General features: G+C 37.6%; 1 protein-coding gene and 1 long non-coding RNA gene across 2 annotated transcripts in view; one reads left to right on the forward strand and one right to left on the reverse strand.

The window, feature by feature from the left end:
- wnt3 (wingless-type MMTV integration site family, member 3) overlaps positions 1-22,408 on the forward strand; it is a 35,235-nt gene continuing 12,827 nt past the window's right edge. Inside the window, exons 1-2 of the mRNA XM_048171160.1 lie at positions 1-1,404; positions 21,696-21,937. Of these exons, the coding sequence (XP_048027117.1) occupies positions 1,325-1,404; positions 21,696-21,937 (322 nt within the window). The 5' untranslated portion in view covers positions 1-1,324. The remainder of the gene's footprint in view (positions 1,405-21,695; positions 21,938-22,408) is intronic.
- LOC125255726 lies at positions 1,329-5,913 on the reverse strand. Its single transcript, XR_007181973.1, has 3 exons — positions 5,491-5,913; positions 2,963-3,039; positions 1,329-1,451 (listed from the first exon to the last, which is right to left on the reverse strand). It is a non-coding gene; the product is annotated as an uncharacterized LOC125255726 (long non-coding RNA).

Genomic DNA, 22,408 nt, shown 5'->3' on the forward strand with positions numbered 1-22,408 from the left:
GCATTGCAGTTCTGTGAAATTGTGTTACCTCTATTAAAACTATTGTTTTCTTGTTTGTTTTTTAAATCTGACAAAAAAAACAGATGAAGTGAATTATCTCAAAGCATTTCTAGGCTGTTTTAAATGGAAAATCGCAAATGCTTGCTGATACAAAACTCATTTATATGAATTTTTTCCCCAAGTCTCCAGCATTTATACCTGAAACCATTGTCAGTTCACCTCTGTCCCGGCATTTTAGCTCAATCTGAGACAGAAGCTATATTAGAATGCATTGTCATCTTTTAGTGTCTCTTTCTCAGCGTCGTCTGCCCTCAGCCCATTCCGAATGACAATAGTGTTTATGTAAAATGCGCTGCCTTTGGGCCACTGGGGCACAGAACACTGCATGCCTGGCCCAGCCACACCACCTTTTACGGCTTTTTATTGTATTCCCTTTGTGTCCCATAATCACAAGGGGAGGACGCGGCCATCAAAATTCTCCAAGACAAAATTCTTCTCAATGTGTGAATGTATGTGCACACACACACACATTGGGAACAATTATTTTGGGGCACGGCGTGCTTAAATACAGAGATGATGTTCCCTGAAGCGGTCACCGGGCGAGCACCAGGCCCGAGTCTGGCACAGCTAGGTTTCCTTGATGTTAATACAGACAATATAGATCTTAATAAGACAAATCTACCTCTCCGAAACTCAGTCCTGACACCCTTTCATTCTTATTCCCTCCCAGCCTCCTCTCTCTCTCTCCCTCTGTTTCTTTCTTTCTTTGCTACATTACCAGGGGGTGGTGCATGATTGACAGATGGGCAGGAATAATAATTTTTTTTTTTTTTTTTTTTTGCGTAACCTAAGGCCATGCTCTGTGATTGGCTTGCCAGCTGACATCTCCAAACCTCACTTGTCGTTTTTTTCCCCTCTCTCTCTCTCTCTCTCTCACTCTCTCTAATATTGGCCCTGATGATCCTAAGGGGGAAAAAAGTGGGGAGAGAAAAAGATATGTACCTTAGGGAAGAACCTCAGTGAGAGGGAGGGAATCAGAGGACGAGTAGGAGCGTGTGTACGAGTGTGTGAAAGAGACACTTACTCTCCTAACTACTACTGGGAGACACACACTTTCCTCACCCAACTCAAAGCAGCAGCAAACCCTGGAGATTTTTTTTTTTTTTTTTTTTGCCTTCATTTAAACCCCCAAAAATTTCTAATTATTCTCTCAAGCATCCATCTTTTCCTTAAGACTTGCCTGCTGGGACTTAATTTTCCACCCCTCTCTAGGAATTCTATGTACTGATCAATAGACAATTTCCATCCACACAAGACATACCTCATGGATTTGTACCTGGTTGGATATCTCATGTGCATGTGGTTGTCCAGCTCTCGGGTGCTTGGAGGCTATCCCATCTGGTGGTGAGTAGCAACAATCCCCACTTTCTGCATCACTTTCTCCAGTAGCACTGGGGGAGAATGCTGGTCAGTGATCATTTTTCAGAGGGCAGTAAATACAGAACACTTTCAGTTGACTGCGTGGAAAAAAGCTTCTCGGCTTAGTCCAAAGAATCTTAACCTCAGCCACTGGAGGGACGGAAATGCTAGCCTGTCTTTTTCCTCACTGCCGTGTTCCGCCCGGCTCCATTTATGTTGAATGTTCGAAATAGGCTGTTTTTGAAGCTCGGAGTGTTGTGAAATAGATGCAGCGTGTTTGTCAGAGATAAGGTTAGGTTAAGGTGTCAGCCAGCAGGCTGCTGGATGGGGATATTGTTGTCTTCGCTAATAGCCTCAGCACTCCAGCCGTGTTAGGAGTGTTAATTGGGGCATTAGTGTGGATGTCCCTTGGCTTGGGTCTCAATAAATTCATTGGGGTTTAACCCTAAGTATCATTACACTATAAAGCAGAAGCTGCTTTAAACATTTAATTTTCTCTAAAATCATTGTGTTGTGTATTATAATCATATTTGTCATTTAAAATACAATGATTGTCCATTAACCTGTTCAATGAAATTCTCCAAATAAAAGCTTATTTTCCAGCATAATCCATAAAAAGTATAGCGAAATGGGCCTGAAGTATACTGAAAAAAACGATATATGATTACTTTTCAGTTTTTTTATTTGAAATCAAAACATTTTATATCATCATGGCATTAAAAATTGAGATTAAAGTGAATTCTACCTATTATATTCAAAATTCTTCATTCATTTTCCTTGATATGTTGAATTCAGTCATATAAGAACAAATTAAATCATAACTACTTTAATTAATAATCTCAGAATATTCTAAAAGATATTATATCAAATTTTAATTTAAATCTATTCATAATATATATGTATTTCCATGTGTTCAAATGCTATTCTTATTTGACATTATGCTAGTACTGTTAAAGTACTTATGTTCAGTAGATTTTGCTAAATTCTGCAGGGATCATATTTACCTCCGAATGGTGCTGATATGTCATAGTTCCACTAATTACCCCATCCTCAAAATGCCACTGACCTCACAGGGTTCTCTTGTAACATGAGTCTTTTTGCAAAAATATTTGTGTAGGCGTACGACAAAAGCCCCCCTGGCTCATGATACAATACTTGTCAGAACTAATGTGCTTTAGTAGTCCCAGTTAGCATGTGGTCCCCGCTGCACTCTCGTTCCAAACCACCAGCATCTTCTGGTTTCGTTTATGGAGCGACGGTTGCCAAACATGCAGTCGCACTCATATGCTTACACACATAAAGGCCACGGGGCTGAAGCATTATTATTTGCGTGGCTTTTACTCATATACTGGCATTTGGTGCCACCAGACGAAACTGACAAAGAGCAAAGGAGTCTCGAGTCATTGACCCGCAGCTGTTTCTTCTGACGACGGTGTAATATTCACCCAGTGACAATGCATAACCACTTTGATGATTTAGGTAAATTTAAATTGGAGGGGAGAGAAAATGAGAGCGTGAGAAAGAAAGTGATGCAAAAACATACATGGCTGCAGGTAAATGGGTAGATGTGTCATCACTTCTCGACTTCTACCTGAAGGAGTCTGAATGGCATCAGTGAACCTGCATTCCAAAAAACAAAACAAAGCAAAAAACACAGAAATTGATTAATAGAAAATATGTAGCAGGTGAAATGTCTCGATTAAGAGATTTAATCAACTAAAGTATATGCATACTTTCGAAACTGGTGATTTAACGTGCCCATTTTTTTTGTGATAAAATAAATAGTCTAACATTCAAAATCTGTGTTTTGGTCTCACATTCATGTTATTTTATATGATGCAGCCATACATTTATTCCTAACAAATTTAGTTTTAGTTCGTTTTAGTCAAAACGAATAATATAATAATTAATATAATAATAAATAAAATCATTATTAGTATAATAATGTAAATCAACCTGATTTAAATTAAAAAAAAAAAAAAAACATTTTAATTTAATATTTTTTATTTCATTTTTAAAGGCTATTACAGAAAATTTATATAATGGAAATAGTAATAATTGTTTTGTTGCTGTTGTTTTGGTATGTTTTAAAGGAGTCAATGAAACGTATTTGTGTCTTATAGTGAGAATTTATTCCATCCTGGTAGATCCTTTCCGTTTAATCCCTTCACGTCTGAATAGACTTTAAATCTATGATGAACAGTGTTGCAATAATCAGGCCAATTTCTTCCCTAATCTGTTTCAACAGCTTACCAGGCTGCTAATATCTGACTTTATCCTCTCAAGATGAACTAATTAAGCTCAGTCTTAAGCAGGGAGAGCTATTGAAAGCGATCAGCCTGTCTAGCTTTGTTCAATTTCACATGCATTACAGATGATGAGCAGGCTGAGACACAATCAGCAGTCACTCCAAATACCAGACAGAAAGAAACAAGGTATTTGTGGCTTCTTCCCATAACAGCACCGCAAAGCCACCAACCGTTCAGATCCAGCTGGCTGTTTGCACCGCCGTTCATCTGTTATCTATCAAAACTTCAGCTCGGTTACAACACAACAGCTCAGAAGAGGCCTGACCTCAGATGATCAAGTCACTGCTTGACCTGGAAACACTTTTCAGTAGCTCTTACTATCTGAAGTACCTGTCAAAACAGTGGAAGTCAACTGTGCAAAACCATATTTAATATTATTCGAGGTGTTAATCATTAAAACAATGTATTCAAATTATTTACATTTGAATTATGAAATTAAAAATCAATATTTGCTGTGCAATATTTGACATTAATTGTTCCATTTTGTGCACAATCCACCTTTTGCAAAAAAAAAAAAAAAGAAAAATACTAATAGATCTGCTTATAAAGTTGCAAAATACCATCTTTTTTAAACTTTTTATATACATATAATATGGATTCAAGCTGCTCTTTTTGTCATTGCAACAAAGCCTATGCGGATTTAAGGACATATAGGCTTTCATAGTTCTCAAAAAGAAAGAGCCCTTTCAAACGGAAACATACACAAACACTTAACATAAAACTCTAATTCTGAAATAATTAAAATTCGGAAAACTCTTTTTTGAGAGAATAGGCATGAAGGAGACAGCATCAGGAGGCCAGTAAGCATTCTGACCTGCTCTGGTCTCCTGCTGGCTTCAATGGGACTTGACTCATCTCTGCGAGAGAGGAATGTCATTATACACCCTTCATACCAAACTCCCCCCTGCATGTCAGCCGGTGTCACTGCTTTAATGATACCGCAAGAAAATCCACCAGCTGCAATTCAGTGTGAAAAGATCAAGGATGTTCGGGGATAATGGGGGCCACTTAGGAAAAGGAGGGTGAAACAGATAGCCCCGTCAGAAGAGTATTACTTTTCAAATGTATTGGTTTAATATCAGTTGCAAATACAATTGCAATAGTAGCAATCTCATACACTCTTTGAAGAAAAGGTTCTATACAGGCTTGTGTCAGTTGCTTCTTATATAAAACCTTTAAGAGGTTCCTATCATGGGATAATTTTTTGGAATTAGTTTTAATTAATTAATTTTGTTTTAATTCATTTGTTATTTTGATTACATTTTAATGAGTTAAACAGCTTGTAAACATACTTTATCACTAGAAAAAATGAAATAACCTGTTAAACATTAAAGTATTATGCAATCATTTAAGACATTTCTTTTATAGAAACTTTTTGGCGGTTCTTTAATTTGACGCGCACGAGGTACGATCACACCGGTGTGATTAGAACGTTCAGTGCATCATGTGATCAACTGCCAAATTCAAATGTGCGTGCGTGCGCGCTTTGGCTGACGCTAACAGAGACGGACACGCGCAGCGCTTTTTCTATATCACTTCATCAGTGTTTTCAACCGCATAATGTTTATTTTAGGTTTCAAACATTTAAAGACACATAAGTACTAACAAAACAATACATTTATAGTTCGTAAAATACACACTGATATCTACAGAAGTGGCAATAACAATAATTTCCATAATAGTTAGACGATACGTTTTATTCATGGGACATACACATTGTGTAAGTAACTTTAAAGTTTACTCTATTCTTTTCCTCACTTACTTTCATGTATTTCGGGAAAAGTGGATGAATTCGCGTGTTGTAAATCCAACAGATCCGATTCTCTGTAACGTTACTGCTGCGCAAACTAACATGGCGGCGCCCATCGCTCGTATAGCTCATCTAACGGGATAGTTATAAAGGTGTTTAAACAGCTAAACACATCCACTTGCACATATTTGACAATCGGAATATCAGATATTTCATGCTATAGTTAACAAATTTGTGAATATTTTGAATGAAAAAGGAAAAATAAAATAAAAGCACATCATCTGTCATCCAGCGCTATTGTGGCTGCGGTGTCACCATGGAATGACGCGTCACCATGGAAACAATAAAGTGAAACGTTCTAAATAACGGTCGCCTTGAAAAACTCACGCTGGGGGCTCAGCCAGAATATTTTAAATTTACGTGTGAAAGGGTTAAGATTGAGTCAAGAACCAAGAAGTCTTTTTTTACAGTCTATGGTCAAGAACCATAGGGTTCTATATAGAACCCCACTTTTTTCTTGGAGTGCAGGTTCATTTTTTAGGTACATTGAAAAAAGCTTGGTGTAAGAGCTACTTTGAAACACTTTTTACAAATAATAATTACCAAAAAAAAAAAAAAAACACATTGACTAAAATGTGACAATTTTGAAATAGATAAACTGAAATAGTATTAATTAATTAATTAATTTGCAAAATGTACTCTAATAATCTTTAACTTCAAAAAAATTTTTTATAGTGTAGAAAAGTGACAGAAACAAGTGATAAAAGCCATCTAAATTCCATTTAAATCACAGTTTTTGTCTCATCTACACATGGGCCCTGCCTATTGTGAAATCTCATTGGTTCTCCAGGTTCTATGTCAGAATGGCAGCTTGTTGTTTCAGCGTCGGCCCGTTTCTGAGTTGGCGTTCTGACGTAGAACCTGGGCGTTGAACCTGAGCGCTGGACGTAAACAGCATAGCAGTAAGACGGGAGAGAAGATTTTGTTGAATAAAGGCGTTATTTTTTATTTATTTATTTTTTTTGATTTTGCACACAAAAGTATTCTCATCGCTTCATAACACTTAAGTTGAACCACTGTATTCACGTTGACTATTTTAATGACGTTTTTACTACTTTGTATGTACTTTGTACTACTTTACCTTGAATGATGGTAATTACGTTGCTTTCTATGGGAGATAAAAAAGTAGTAAAAAAGTAATCTGATTACATCATTTGCATTACTTGTAATGCGTTACACCCAACACTGATAAATCACAGTTTTTGTCCCATCATAGGCGGGGCGCCTATTGTGAAATCTCATTGGTCAAAGAATTTTGCCCCACGTAACTGTATATTAAGCACTAAACAGTTAACTTTTGATTACCTGATATTTGTCATGTTGCAGTTTCAACAATTTGCAATTTGCTTGTTAGGGCACAGAGAGAAGTTTAATATGACTGACAGCCATGCACAGAAGTGCATTATTAACCTTATTATCTGGATTAGGAAGAACGCACAGTTACCCTCATTCAGGGTTCGATGATGAATGGGTACGGCCTACACCTGTGTTCTCTAGATCATCCAGACCACCTGAGGTTATCTCTGGAGTCATCCTATCACACACACACAAACTTTAAATAGAGAGAAAAAAGTGGTGAGAGGTTTCTTTAAAGGCATAGTTCACCCAAAAAAATGAAAATTCTGTCAATCATTTACTCACCCTCATGTCATTCCAAATGACTTTCTTCCATGGAACAGAAAATGAGAATTTCTTAAGAATGAATCATTCATGCCAGCCATTTGAATTGGATCAGCAGATTCACTAAAAAGATCGCATTGAAAAATGATTTGTTCACTAAGAATGCAATTCTCTCATAATTCTGTACAGTTTTAGAAGAAAATATGGTTAAAATTATATTAATGATCAATTTCACAATAAAAGTGCATTAGACATACTATCTGCCCAGTCTGTAGCTACCACATTTTGACATTTGGCTAATGCTTGGTCGGGCTTCCGAATGGAATTGGAAAAACCATCTTGGCTCTGGTGAAAACCAAACTTCTACGTCCATCTCAGTTCACTCAGTAGGACTTTAGGGAGTTGTGTAATACATCACAACTTTAATCAAAAGTGTCAGCTCGCTTACGTAGGGAGTGCCGGTGGAGTCAGAGTTGTTAGCGCTTTCTAGCTCCCTGACAGCTCCACTAGTTGAACAGTGACAGGCGGCAGCTCCCGGAGACAGAGCCCCGAAGCCATACGTCACAGTAGTTTCCGCAGCACAAGGCCAGCAGTCTCAGAACTGAGGTTTAGGGCAGAGTAAATGACAACAGAAGTTATCATACTGTCCTTACATCACTTGGAGCACTGCAACAATAGTAGTAAAAAAAAAAAAAAAAAAAATGTTAACTGGTAATTGTATTTTACGATGTGCTAACTGGTTCAGTCTGGTCAATAACAACAAACCAGCTACAAGCAAATATAACCAGCTTCAGGAAGTCTAGCTGGATTTTGGAACATGGTGCCTGGTTGAGTAGCCAATGACCAGTTTGGACAAGTTAGAAACCAGCAACTGTGTTCCATAACAGGATGTTAAGATGGATTTCAGGGGTATTTACAGTGTGGTGCATTTTATTAAACTCAAAAATAATAATGCAAGCATACTAAATCATTCATCTTAAAATTATACTTTGGCAGCAAAGTGAAAATGGAAAAATGTTCAGCAACCTATAACAAAGGCTAAACTAATAAATCTATGTAATAGTAAACAGTGTTGGGGAAAGTTACTTTTAAAAATAATGTGTTGTCGGCGCCAATAGCCTAGTGGTTAGCGCGCCGACATATGGTGCAAATGCGTTCACGGCAACCTGAGTTTGATTCCCGTCTTGAGGTCCTTTGCTGATCCTGCCCCCCTCTCTCCGCCCAATGCTTTCCTGTCTGTTCTCTACTGTCCTCTCCAAATAAAGGCACAAAAACCCCATAAATATAACTTAAAAAAAAAAATAAGTAATGTGTTATTGTAATATTGCGTTACTCCTTAAAAACAAGCAACTAATTGAGTTACTTTTATGGAAAGTAATATGTTACGTTACTTTTGCATTACTTTTTCTCACCTGGGCTGTTTGTTTGTTTATATAAAATAATAAAAGCAAAAGTTCTATTTTTGACAAATGTAAAGGCCCTTTCACACCAAAAGTCAAATGAATAAGCCTCAGGCTGAAGGAAATGCAAATTTACACCTGTACATTAGAGGGCGCAGCTTAAACAACATTTTTAGCTATGCTGCCATTCTGGATTGCAAAAGAAAAGGGCGCATACAGGAGAAGAAAGTTCAGCAATAAAAAAAAAACAACAAATGTGATGTTTAGTAGTAGTATGGTTGAATTGGATAATCGAAGGTCAGCACCAAAGACATTGGTTAATAAAGTGAGATCAAATATATTTGTGTTTTTTAACAATTAATTATTACAGGTTTGTTAAATATTCTGAGTTTGCATTTCATGTTTACACAGTGCATGGTTTCTCTCAACATGGGGACAGGAGAGGGGTCAGTCTATAAATGGGAAAAAAAAGCAAATGTAAATTTAAAAGTACTGCGTTACTTTACTAGTTACTTGAAAAAAGTAATCTGGTTACATAACTTGTGTTACTTGTAATGCGTTACACCCAACATTGTACCAAGTACATGTGTAGTACATATATACTTTTTGTACAAACAACTCTCAAAACAATCTTTTTTTTTAATGTAAATTAGAGTTTTTATCCTGTCCAGTTTTTGTGTGAAGCTCTGTCCATGTCTCACTGGTCCATATCTGTCCTGTTAGTTAAACATCAAATATTTTCTGATTGGCTGTGATTGTGTTACGTTGAGCAGTTTCTCATTCCATTGTGGACAAGAGAATTGTTTGCCAAATTTTGCATTATGCTTGGTAAAGGGATATAAGACAAGCATTTGCCACTGAATTAGACCACCCCAATCCCAGCCACACTCCTTCTTTCCTAAACCCTGCCCACCAAAGACAAACTCAATCTCAGAACGTACCGCTCAAAGGGTTAAACAATAAACTGACACAAAGACATTTGAATATGTGTATACGATCCTCCTTCCGCACATTTGTAATGTAAACACTGACTCGATACTTCCGCCTACGTCAACCGTGACCTTTTCAACGTAATTGCGTATTACGTGACGTCACGAACACGCATCGGAGAAAAGAGCAAGGCCAGCATTTGTGCTTATAAAACTTAAACCTTTTTTTTTTTTTTTTAAATGACCAATCGTTTCGCTAGATAAGACCCTTATTCATCGTCTGGTGTCGTTTAAAGCCCTTTGAAGCTGCACTGAAACGCCATTTAAATGCCATTTGGACCTTCAACCGTTTGGTGCCCATTGAAATGAATGATATGGAGAAAAATCCTAGAATGTTTACATCAAAAACCTTAATTTCTTTTCGACTGAAGAAAGAAAGACATGGACATCTTAGATGACATAGGGGTGAGTAAATTATCAGCAAAAGTTTATTTAAAAGTGGAGTAATCCTTTAAGACACTAAAGGTTTACAGATGGTAGACAATTAAAGTCACAGTTCCAATAACTTAGGACATTAAAGAGACCTTTCTTCTGACTCTGAAAAAGACCAGGAGAAAGATGCCCAGGGTCCCTGATCATCTGCGTGAGCATGCCATAGACCTGTTGCATGGAGGCATGAGGACTGCAGATGTGGCCAGAGCAATAAACTGCAATGTCCGTCATGTAAGGCGCCTAAGACAGTGCTACAGTGAGACAGGAAGAACAGCTGATCGTCCTTGCAATGCCAAACCACGTCTAACCATATGTCCCCCCCCAGTGTTCGAGAACTCAAAGTGTGGAGAAACATCTCGCAGCAAGAACTGGAAAATCTGCTGCAGTCCATGAGGATAAGATGCACTGTAGTACTTAAAGCAGCTGGTGGATACATCAGATTCTGACTGCTACTTTTGATAATGACCCCCGCTCTGTTCAAGGACTCATTATTCCATTTCTGTTTGTCAAATGTCTGTGAAATTTGTTTAGTTTATGTCTCAGTTCTTGAATATTTTACAAATATTTACATGTTAAAAAATTTGCTGGATAAAAAGCTGTTGAAAGTGAGAGGATGTTTCTTTTTTTGCTGAGTATACAAGGTATCTAAGATGTTAGCGAGTAAAGTCTTAGCCAAAGAGGAGCTAAACTTATCTGGAAACCTCCGTACTGAGACTGTTGGCCTAACTCTACTGTCTGGAAGCTGCTGTGACTTATGTGTCCACAGTCCTACAGGTGGATATGGTTTTTATTTCAAATAACTTTCATATGCTTGTAACTACTACCTGTTGTCCTCTCAGTATGCGTCTCGAGTTAGCTTGCTAGCATTTGCAGCATGCAGTTGATTCTGCTCACAAAGTGTGCTGAAAAACATTTCTCTGAAATAAACAATTCACTGAAATAAAATAACATCTGTTATTTCTATCATTACATTAGGCAATGGGGTGGGCACCTCCCACGAAAAATTCACAGAAACAGACACCCAACAACACATTAATCAATGACAATGACACATTTGTAGCAGTGCGTCGCTGCGCCACACACTAGCAAGGATACACGGGGTGTCATTAAGAACAGAGCAGAAAAGATAGAAAACAGGCTTGAACATTTTTCAAAGGATAAAATTTTTTTAATCTGATAAGCCAAGAGCAGTTGGAATGCCAATCAAAATTGTGGCGAGAAAAAACCCAAACTGTTGATGGAGCTTGTGTTCCTGTTCTGACAGAATGAATGAGGAAAAGCCCCATCCTCAGGCTAACAACTCTCTTCTCTCTCACTCTCTCTCTTTTAAGGCTTTTTTAAGTTAGTGGAAAATGAGCTCAAGTCATAATAAGGCAACTGACCAAAATTAAAGCAGCATATAATTAAACTGAAATAGATACAACTTGGAATATTTGATAAAATTCCAAATATGATTCTGAAAATTCAAGTGATACTTTCCATAAATACTGTAATGTTCCACAAGTCTCTGAAATGGAGAATATACTGTATGGCCCACTGTATTGCCCAATGGGAAATTGTAAATTAATCAAATGTAGACTATATTAATGACATTTAAATTAAAGGCATTTGTTCCATCATTCAATAGAGAAACTGATTATGACAGGGTGATTCTCTTTCTAATCCTTCTCCTCCCCGTTTCTCTCTCTCCGAGCCTCTCTTCGGTCATCCAGCCTAAGGCACACATGCTTTCCATACATTTGACACAAAAAGGTATGTGTTATTTTCCAAAAATCTCCTTCTTCCTGTCTTAAAATGTCAAGTATGAGTTGAGGAAGAGCAGAGATCCATACCTAATAATACAGAGGATCTTTAAACGTGCTGTTGATCTTGACCGACGTTTGGGATTTGAATAAGCCGTGACTTTAATCTCTTGTTGAGAAGTCAAAGTAGAGATGGAGCTCATGCTGCTCAGACAGGCAAAGATGCTTTATGGGAGTGATCACTAAAGTGATATACATCTAAGCTGTGATGAGACATGAGAGTACTTGTTAAAGCTTTATATTTGAATGAGCAGCCTAAATGTAAAGATCTCTCATATAAAACACACCTCACTGTATTCCAAGCAGCTCTCAAGAAGAGCAGAAGCTGGCCAGGAATGTGTGGTGAATGTTCCCTGACCTGTCTGGGGCCTGAGGTAGCAGGCCAAAGCTGTGGCCTTGTAATGAACTCAAACACAGCTTTAACAAGGCATCAACCTCAAGAGCTCCAGGGGTCGGATGTCACAAACTCACAAGTTCAAAGAGTTTCTTATTTCTTCTGCCTCTGGACAAAAACAGAACACTCAGCAGTGTGGTCATAGACAGGTGCCTCATCTCCCACTTTTTTGGAGAAGTTGGTGAATGCATGAGAGCTGAAAAACATTTGGAGAATGACAATAAAACATGCTTTGTCTATAGTCCCGCACATGACGTGGGGAAAAAATTATGTATATCGTGGCCACGAATTAAAAATTCGTTCCCACGACTTACTAATACATCAGCACCTTTTACTAACTAATCTCCTCATTTTAAGTAAATTTTGGGCTGGATATAATCATTCGTTCCCTTGTTTTACTAATTCGTAGCCATGCTGCAATAATTTGTTCTCTTGTTGTAGTTAAATCATTTATTTAAGATTTACTAAAACGAGGGAACAAAGGAATAAGTTGTGGGAACAAATTCTATATATATATATATATATATATATATATATATGTATATGTGTGTAACTTAAAGGGATAGTTTCTCCAAAAATTAATCTTTATTCACCCTCATAATGATTCTAACTTGTATGACTTTTTTTTCTGTGGAACAGAAAAGGGAAAATTTTGAAAAATGTGCTGGGAAAGTTTATTCATGAACCAGTGGCTGGTTGCATAAGTTGCTTAGACTACTTAGTCATCTTTTTTTTTTTCTTTGAGAGTCACCATGAAATCAAAATTGACACTTCTTATTTTTTATGGAAAATTGCAGTATTTAATATAAATAATTTATCCGTGCACATCATTATTAAAAAAAAAAAAATCAAATGACCTCAAACCTTTAATCAAAATAACATCTCTTCTCTGATGATGTGTTTACTGGTGTGAGGGCGGGACAACCTGTCACTCACATGACATCACAGCAATAGCAAACCACAACGATCCAATCAGTTCCTGATGGACAAGTCCCGCCCTGCATTTTTTCTTGTTCAAGAAGCCTGTCACTAGGATATAAGTAACAACAGGGAAGAAAAGACTATCGAAACTTTTTCATGCCAACTTTAAGTCAGTTACATAAAAAAGTATTCTGGCCTAATTTGAATCCAAAAAGTAAAAAAAGAAGAAAAAAAAGACTGATTACCTGATAGTTGGTCAGACTAGTTTTTAAGACATAAAATGTCTTAAACATAGTGGCTATGTTTATGCAACTGGCCACAGGAATCGTTACTTCACTCATGAACAACACCAAGAAAAGCAAGGGCGAAAGATTTTCAGTAAATAATTACTTAAAGGGTTAGTTCACCCAAAAATGAAATTTCTGTCATATACTCACCGTCATGTCGTCCCAAACCCGTAAGATCTCCGTTTGTCTTTGGAACACAAATTGAGATATTTTTGATGAAATCTGAGGGTATCTAATCCACACATAGGCAGCAATGACATTGCGCCTTTTGAGGTCCAGAAGCTCTGCTATTTTTGTTGCAGAGCTTCAGTGTTTATGTCTGAACACGGGCTCAGTATTGGCCGGCTCCTGCGTCAGCAGCACACGCCATTACTGAGCTGTCGTTTGGATGTAAACATTGCTCTGCGCGAAACACATAGCGTAGCAGTATGACAGGGGACAGACGATTTGTTGAATAAAGTTGTTATTTTTGTTTTGTTTTTGCAGACAAAAAGTATCTTCGTCGCTTCATAATATTAAGGTTGAACCACTGCAGTCACGTCGACGGTTTTAACAATGTCTTTATTAAGGCAGGAACACACCAAGCCGACAGTCGGGTAGTTTTTGTTCATCGGCCGACTAAGTTTTCTCAGTGTGTTCCGCACCGTCGGCTGAAGTTGGTCCTCATCTGCTTTTTTTCAGCCGATTCAAAATGTTGAATCGGCGTAGGAGCTCGTCGGTCCGTCGGGCCCTCTGATCATTCTGATTGGCTGTTCAGCTACTGCCACCTGCTGGTTCGGAAAGGCATTTCATCTCACGCAGAGGCAGAACGGACGTGCTACTTGGCCGTCGGCTGTCGAGCGTCAGGGCAACTTTAGACACAGACGCTGCCGACGTGAGCCAACCCCGCAGTCTGCTTTCATCGCCACTAGTTCGTCGGCGTTGGCTTGGTGTGTTCCGGCCTTTACCTTTCTGGACCTCAAAAGGTGCAATATCGTTGCTGCCTATGTATGGCTCAGATATCCTCAGATTTCATCAAAAATATCTCAATTTGTGTTCTGACAACAAATGAAGCTCTTGGGGTTTTGGGACGACATGAGGGTGAGTACTTAATAACAGAAATTTCATTTTTGGGTGAGTTACCTCTTTAAATTTCAGTTTATTCTTCACACAAAACTGTTGCACAGCTTCTAAAGGCTTCAGATATAGTAAACGTGGTGCATAGAGTCTACTTTTATTATGTTTTTTTGGTCATTTTGGAGCTCGACAACTTATGTTCTCATTCCCTTTCATTATATTAAACAGAGATTTTCAAGAGACTTAAAGGGATGGTTTACCCAAAATTGAAAATTTATTCATTTAGTCATTCCAAACTTGTATGATTGGTTAATTTTCAAAACACATATTTATAATGAAATCTAAGAGATTTCTGTCCCTCCATTGAAAGTCCATTCCACCAAAATTTTGATGCTTCAAAAAGTTTATACAGTATGATCAACAGATTTATCAAATATGGTAACCAGAAGCTCAGATGTGCTTGCTTGATGCATGAGAACCAGTAAGGTATGTTCTCTATTGTCAAGTACGCTTGCTCTTCAATTTACCATATATGATGTGCTCTATGTATGTGTGCTGGTCAATGCATTGTAAGATAAAAAATCAGTAGAAAAACATAAAAGATACTGTTAATTTTCTGCCAGGACATTATGCGTTAAGTTTTTTTCCTTTAACTCTAAAACACAATGCAACGCATAATTCAAAATATGGGGAAAACATATCGATATAGAAAATTCCTTCATATTAACATTGAGTCCAATTTTTGTCTTTATATGTGAATAAAAGCCTAAATGAAATGTAAAAACAATTTTATTAATTATTATGACAACCCTTAATTCACTTTCATAATACTGAAAAGATATTTTCAAGAGACTTGGGTGGGTATTCCTTTAATCTTTAGCCAATGGCGAAAGAACATTTCTCTGTTTTGTGTAGAGAGGAATTCCCTCACTTCATAATCCTTGTAGCTGTGATTTGCAATGGCTCATTAATGCTTGCGTCATTATTTTCATCTTGCGCCGCAGTCACCACCCACCCAGCAGCACGGAAAGTGAGCGAGAACACCTGAAGGCTAGAGGAGGCCCTAAACCTGCTCAGACAAGCACCTGCTAGACCCTAATGCTTCACTGTGTCTCCTTGCAGTAGCAGATTCCAGCAGACAAATTAGCAACTCATATCAACCCAATGTTTGTATTCCCTACTCGGTTGTGTCGCCGCACCCTTCTTTCCTCAAAACGGTTTTGGTGTGTATTTAAGCATTTGCGTTCACTCCACACTGACGTGTTCCTCTTCTCATCCACTTCAGAGTCAATGGTGCACATCACAACCACACAAACCACAGATCACTAAGGACGTGAAGCATGCGATGAAAGCACGCTCGGGTCTGTATCAAAGCATGTGGTTTAGTAATTAACTAAATCAAACGCATCCACGTCTAATTAGGAGTCTCTACCTGATGCATAGGCACAGTAGAGGGCCGAGAAAGGCTGATCCACCATTGAGCACAACACGCACACACCAACACACTAATCATCCACATGGGTGAGAGATTAATGGACAGTTACACTGCAACCAAATGTGTAATTATGCCACTTACTCAGTCAGCAAACATAGCAGAAAAACAGGCTCTGCTTCCAGTAAGTTCCTATGTAAGGGGCTGGGGTTTCTGTCAGACACTTAGAAAATAAAAATCGAAACTGATAGGAATAATACATGGTGGAGAAAATGAATGACATACTATAAAAAATGTCATACTGTAACCATGGCTTCTTGGATGGAAAACAGTGAAGCTTACAGTGATAAATACAGGCAAAAAAAAACAAGCACTGCTTGCTCTTCCTTCAAGTGAAAGTTCAACTAAAAAAAAAAGTAAATTCTGTCATCATTTACTTACCCTCATTTCATTCCAATCCATTATGACTATCATTTTTTTGTGGGACACACATTTTTAAAAAAAAAATGTATTGGTGGTTGTTTTTTGTCCATTCAATGAAAGTCAATGGATTCCAAATGTTCTTTTGGACCCTACTGACTTTCATTGTGTGGAAAAACACATCTTCTTTTGTGTCCTAGATTAGAAACAAAGTCACAAAGGTTTGGAATGACATGAGGGTGAGTAAATTATGACAGAACTTTCTTTATGGGGTGAATTATCCCTTTAAAGGGATAGTTCACCCAAAAATGAAAATTTGATGTTTATCTGCTTACCCCAGCGCATCCAAGATGTAGGTGTCTTTGTTTCTTCAGTAGAACACAAATGATGATTTTTAACTCCAACCGTTGCTGTCTGTCAGTCAAATAATGCTAGTGGATGGGAACTTCTACAATAAGAGTAAATAAAACTTGCTTAGACAAGTCCAAATTAAACCCTGCAGCTCGTGATGACACATTGATGTCCTATGACAAGAAACGATCGGTTTGTGCGAGAAACCGAACAGTATTTATATAATTTTTTACCTCTAATACACCACTATGTCCAACGGCATTCATCACTCGACTCGTTTGGTCTGAATGCAGTTGGACATAGTGGTGTATTAGAAGTAAAAAAATGATATAAATACTGTTCGGTTTCTTGCACAAACCGATCGTTTCGTGTCTTAAAACATCAATGTGTCGTGACAAGCCGCAGGGTTTAATTTGGATTTGTCTGTCGTGTTTTATTTACTCTTATAGTCCAAGTTCCCGCTGACTTGCATTATACCACTGACAGACGGCAACGGTTGGAGTTAAAAATCATCATTTGTGTTCTACTGAAGAAACAAAGTCACCTACATCTTGGATGCACTGGGGGTAAGCAGATAAACATCAAATTTTCATTTTTGGGTGAACTATCCCTTTAAGACAGTAATCCTCAGCCAGGGGTCAGGCCCATTGGGAGACCTCATTTAATTATGTATAAAAATGATTTAATTATATTAAAATCCTAAAAACACAATACAAAGAAATGTATTTAATATATATTAAATAACTTTCAAGAAAAAAATTTAATCAGGTCTTTTTTTCTCCTCAAAAACTATCGTTTTTATTGATTGTATGTTTATACTGAATCCGAATCTTGAATCTTTTTTAATTAATTTAATATATCAACATTCCCAGTTTCTTGCATTGCAAGCAGTGTTGTCATAACTATAGCAGAAATACTGGAGGAAATATCTTAGCCTATGTGGGGCCTTTGAATATTGAGTTGGACAATGGATGGCCTTTGACAAAAAAAAAAAAAGAGCCGCTGCTTTAAAGGATTAGTTCATTTTAAAATGAAAATTACCCCAAACTTTACTCACCCTCAAGCCATCCTAGGTGTAGTATATGACTTTCTTCTTTCTGATGAACACAATTGGAGTTATATAAATAAATATCCTGAAGTGTCCAAGCTTTATAATAGCAGTGAATGGGAAACAACGAGTATGAAGCTCAAGAAAGTGCATCCATCCATCATAAATGTACTCCACACAGCTCTGGGGGGTAAATAAAGGCCTTCTGAAGCAAATTGATGCATTCGTGTAAGAAAAATATCCATATTTAACAGGTTATAAAGTAAAATATATAGCTTCTGCCAGATCGCCTTCCGTATTCAACTTACGAAGAAAGTGTAACACCTCTCGTAGTTCAAAACGCTTACGCTACGTCCTATGCCTTCCGGAAAAGAAAAAAAAAAAAAAAACGTACACAAACACATCGCTTTGCTTCAGAAGAACTTTATTATCCCCCCGGTGCCGCGTGGAGTATGTTTATGATGGATGGATGCAGTTTCTTGAGCTTCATACTCATTGGTCCCGTTCACTGCCATTATAAAGCTTGCACAACAAAATCCTCAGAGTTAAATCAACTCTGCTCAGATTACATATGGTCACTCTCTATATAGTGTTAAAGTAACACTGAAAAGGAGAGTAAATAGCTAATGAGATAATTAAGTGATTAAGTTATGATTGAGCATTAGTGATGAACACCTGCTGTTAACAAGCAGAATCACTGAAGAGAAACACAATAACTACAAATGACTTCCAGATACAGTCTTAGATTAAATCAACTGGAGATAAAACACATTAAATCTCTTAAGATCTGATTAAACAACTCCACAAACAGCATTTTATCTCATTAACTTTAACTCTCAGTGTTATTTTAACTCTATGTAGAGAGGGACCATATGTTCTCTGAGCAGAGTTGATTTAACTCTGGGGATTTTGCTGTGTGGATGCCTCAGGATATTTATCAGTATAACTCCGGTTGTGTTCATCAGAAAGAAGAAAGTCATATCCACCTAGGATGGCTTGAGGATGAGTAAATCTTGGGGTAATTTTCATTTTGAAGTGAACTAATCCTTTAAGGGATGTGTTTGACAATTCTACCATATATTATGGTAGAATGTAATATTATATAACAGAGACATGTAATGTTTACCTGTGCAGCTGTTTGAACACTTCCACTTTCACCTACATGCAGACACAAACATCAGCGTTATGACGTCAACTCAATTACAAGTCGACAGTGCTATGACGCACCCATGTGATGCATCAAAGGCAGCAAGACACGCAAGTTCTCTCAACATAAGACTCTCGGCTCCTCTAATACAAAGACTCACCTCTCACACCTCCTCTGATACCTGGCAGCCCGTTAACATCTCCCAGCTCTGTGTTCACGGTTTCACACAACATCAAACAGAGAGAATGTACGACTGGAGCGAGGGAGGAGAGCAAAAGAAAAGCCGAGAAGCCTCTGAGGGGGATTTTTCTATTCTGACTTCAATGCTGGGGCTTTTGTGTGCGAGGGGTGCAGCAGTACACTCATCTGTCAGAGAGACTTGGCGCTGTGATAGGGTTGCACCCCGCGGGGGGCCTGAGGTCATCGTGAGCGGCTGATCTCTAATAGGTGTGATCCTCCACTGGCCCGAAGGGGGAACCAGGTAAACCTTTGGCCCACAAGACAGCGTCTATGCCAGCGCTGCCAGGCAGCATATCTCATCATAAAAGCATGGAATACAGTCTTTGCACACTCAAGGCTGCTGCTTAATTTCACAGGGTCAGAAAAAATTACAAAAATATATATTTGGCAGTGTAGAGTCCTTTTATTGGGACCCCAGTTCATGAATGGTTAATGGAAAATTATGGAAGCCCATTTCCGCCACTAAATAAACAAATAAAAACAGTAATTCTGACTTTATAACTCGCAATTGTGAGGAAAAAAAGTCAGAATTCTGAGATATAAACTCGCAATTGCGTGATAAAGTCACAATTCTGACTTTTTTTCGAACAATTGTGAGATATAAACTCACAACTGTGTGAAACTTTTTTCTTGCAATTCTGACTTTTTTCCTTGCAATTGCGAGTCTATATCTCAGAATTGTGACTTTATATCACGCAATTGCGAGTTTATATCTCAGAATTGTGACTTTATATCACGCAATTGCGAGTTTATATCTCAGAATTGTGACTTTATAACTTGCAATTGTGAGAAAAAAAGTCAGAATTTTTAGATATAAACTCGCAATTGCAAGATAAAAAGTCAGAATTCTGAGATGAAAATGTGGCAATTACGGTTTTTATTTTTTTATTTAGTGGTGGAAACGGGCTTCCATAGAAAATCCCTTAACGTTTGCATGAAATGAAAATTCACCAACGCAATCTCATGGCAATTCAAAACTATTTTACGTTTTGGTGAATTAATGGCTAATTCGTATGATTTCGTACAATCTCATTTGCACGTTTCCGTACAACCTGCTTGAACCCCAGTGGCTGTTATGTTTAGGGGTGGACCTCCATGCTTACTTTTTCTAATAATTGTACGAATTCATACAAAATCGTAACATAGTTACGTTTTCCAGTGAGATCAGGCTTTTAAATGCATGTAATTGAACTGTGAAAAATTCATCAGTGCATATGTTTCATTTTCATTTTTTTTACCTCACAACTCTTAATCGAAATTTCAAACCCAACCTTCCGGGGAAACAACAGACTTCTTCAATCGTTTTGTCTACATAAACCTGCCCGTTTCTTACAATCAACTAAAAATTCAGACCTGCTTCCATCCAATCAACAACCAATGCATAGAACTCTCACCCTATATTTTTTCTTTTTCGGTAATCCATCTTCAAATATACGTCACAATATGAAAAAAATACAGTTACTTCCATTTCTAACGACTTTAATGTAGGGGGCATCAAACGCCATATTGTTTTATAAATTGATGTCCACAGCAAAATGATAAAAGACAGCTGAATTTAATTTACTAACAATCAGATTAAACAATTCTTCCGCAAAGTAGCTTTTTATGGTTTAGGCAGGTACTTAGCGCATTAAAGAGTTGCATTGGCTCATCCGATCAGAATTTATAATCTGAACTTTTTGTATTATACATTTTTAAATGATCTTTACAGAATGCGACATTAACGGATAAGGAGTCAGTGGGTTCAGAGGTTCATGCAGATATGTTTTATAGCATTGTCTGTGAGAAAATGAGGACAGAACTGCTAATAGATTCCTCTGCTGTACAACTGAATCTTTTCCAGACATTGACAGGATTTACAACACTGAATATTTGACTTATTACAGTTCCAGTCAGAGCGTGTGTTCTGCATATGTTATCGAACAGGCAAATCACATGCAAAATTGTTTAAAAATATGCGATAATCAGCAAGAAGAGCTAAAAGTGGGTAAGGGTTACACGTAATATTAATGTACGTAAAAACAGGGACGTAATCACAATTGTGTGATTTTGTTCTTATTTTGGACAGAGAAAGATGGCAATAAAATTATTTATCAATGTGAAAGTACAATAGTATCTGGAATAACTAAAAGATTGGGCCTGTTTCCATGAAGTGTTTCCATGAAATGTTCATAAAACCATTGAGCAACGCACTGTTTGGAGCAGAAGGAAATCTGCTGTCAGCTCAGCTACTGCACACAACCACACACATGAATACACGTACAACAGCCAATATCTAATGACACAGACACACACACAAAGCTTTGGGTTAAAAACTGGATCAGCAAAGACATAAATATTCTAAGCTTTCACTATTTTCCACACAGAAAAAATCCACCTCTTGCACAGGTTATAACTGATTGGTATAATAACTGACTAGATCACTACTTTCCAACACTAACATCCAATCTACACATAATACTAAACCAACATGCAAACTATACAAACTATAATAATAGTGACAAAAAATACACATTAACTAAAAGATTAGATTACGTAATCACTCTGAACAACTTTCCTCCAGTAAAAGATTTCTAGTGTGTCCACATGTGGGTCTAATCTTCACTCTTGTGTTTCAGGTCCCTGGCCCTTGGGCAGCAGTACTCATCCATAGGATCACAACCCATCCTGTGTGGCTCCATACCTGGCTTGGTGCCAAAACAACTGCGCTTCTGCCGCAATTACATTGAGATCATGCCCAGTGTAGCGGAGGGAGTCAAACTGGGAATCCAGGAATGTCAGCACCAGTTCCGTGGCCGCAGGTGGAACTGCACCACTATCAAGGACAATCTAGCCATATTTGGACCAGTACTTGACAAAGGTATGTGTTAACAGCACACATAAGTCTACCAAACGTATTGTATTTAAATTGCCATTAGAATAATCACATTTTCTACATAGCAAAACTGCTTTTAGCCTAGGTGTATATGCTTTGAGTTCAACCATTATGCTAGTGTATTCCTAAAAGTTACAGCAGGCTAGTAGCAAATCATTATTTAGTAGCAAACGAACCATTTACAAATAATGATGATAACTGAACTATTTTAATACTGTTGACGAAAATATGAGGACAAAAGTAATACTGTAAGACATTATTGTGCTGGGATACTGTTGAGGTTGAATACTGATTTCATAGCATGCTACATTCAAATCAGTGTCCTAAAATAGTTTCCAAAACACCTGAATTTAAATCATTGTTAAAATTATTGTTAAAAATTCAGTACACTGATAAAAATGATTCTGTGGTGAAGTAAATACTACAGAAAAAAACAAATGTAATTTCTACATGAAA

This window comes from Megalobrama amblycephala, linkage group LG20 (assembly GCF_018812025.1).
Source record: "Megalobrama amblycephala isolate DHTTF-2021 linkage group LG20, ASM1881202v1, whole genome shotgun sequence".
NCBI classification, from domain to species: Eukaryota; Metazoa; Chordata; class Actinopteri; order Cypriniformes; family Xenocyprididae; genus Megalobrama; species Megalobrama amblycephala.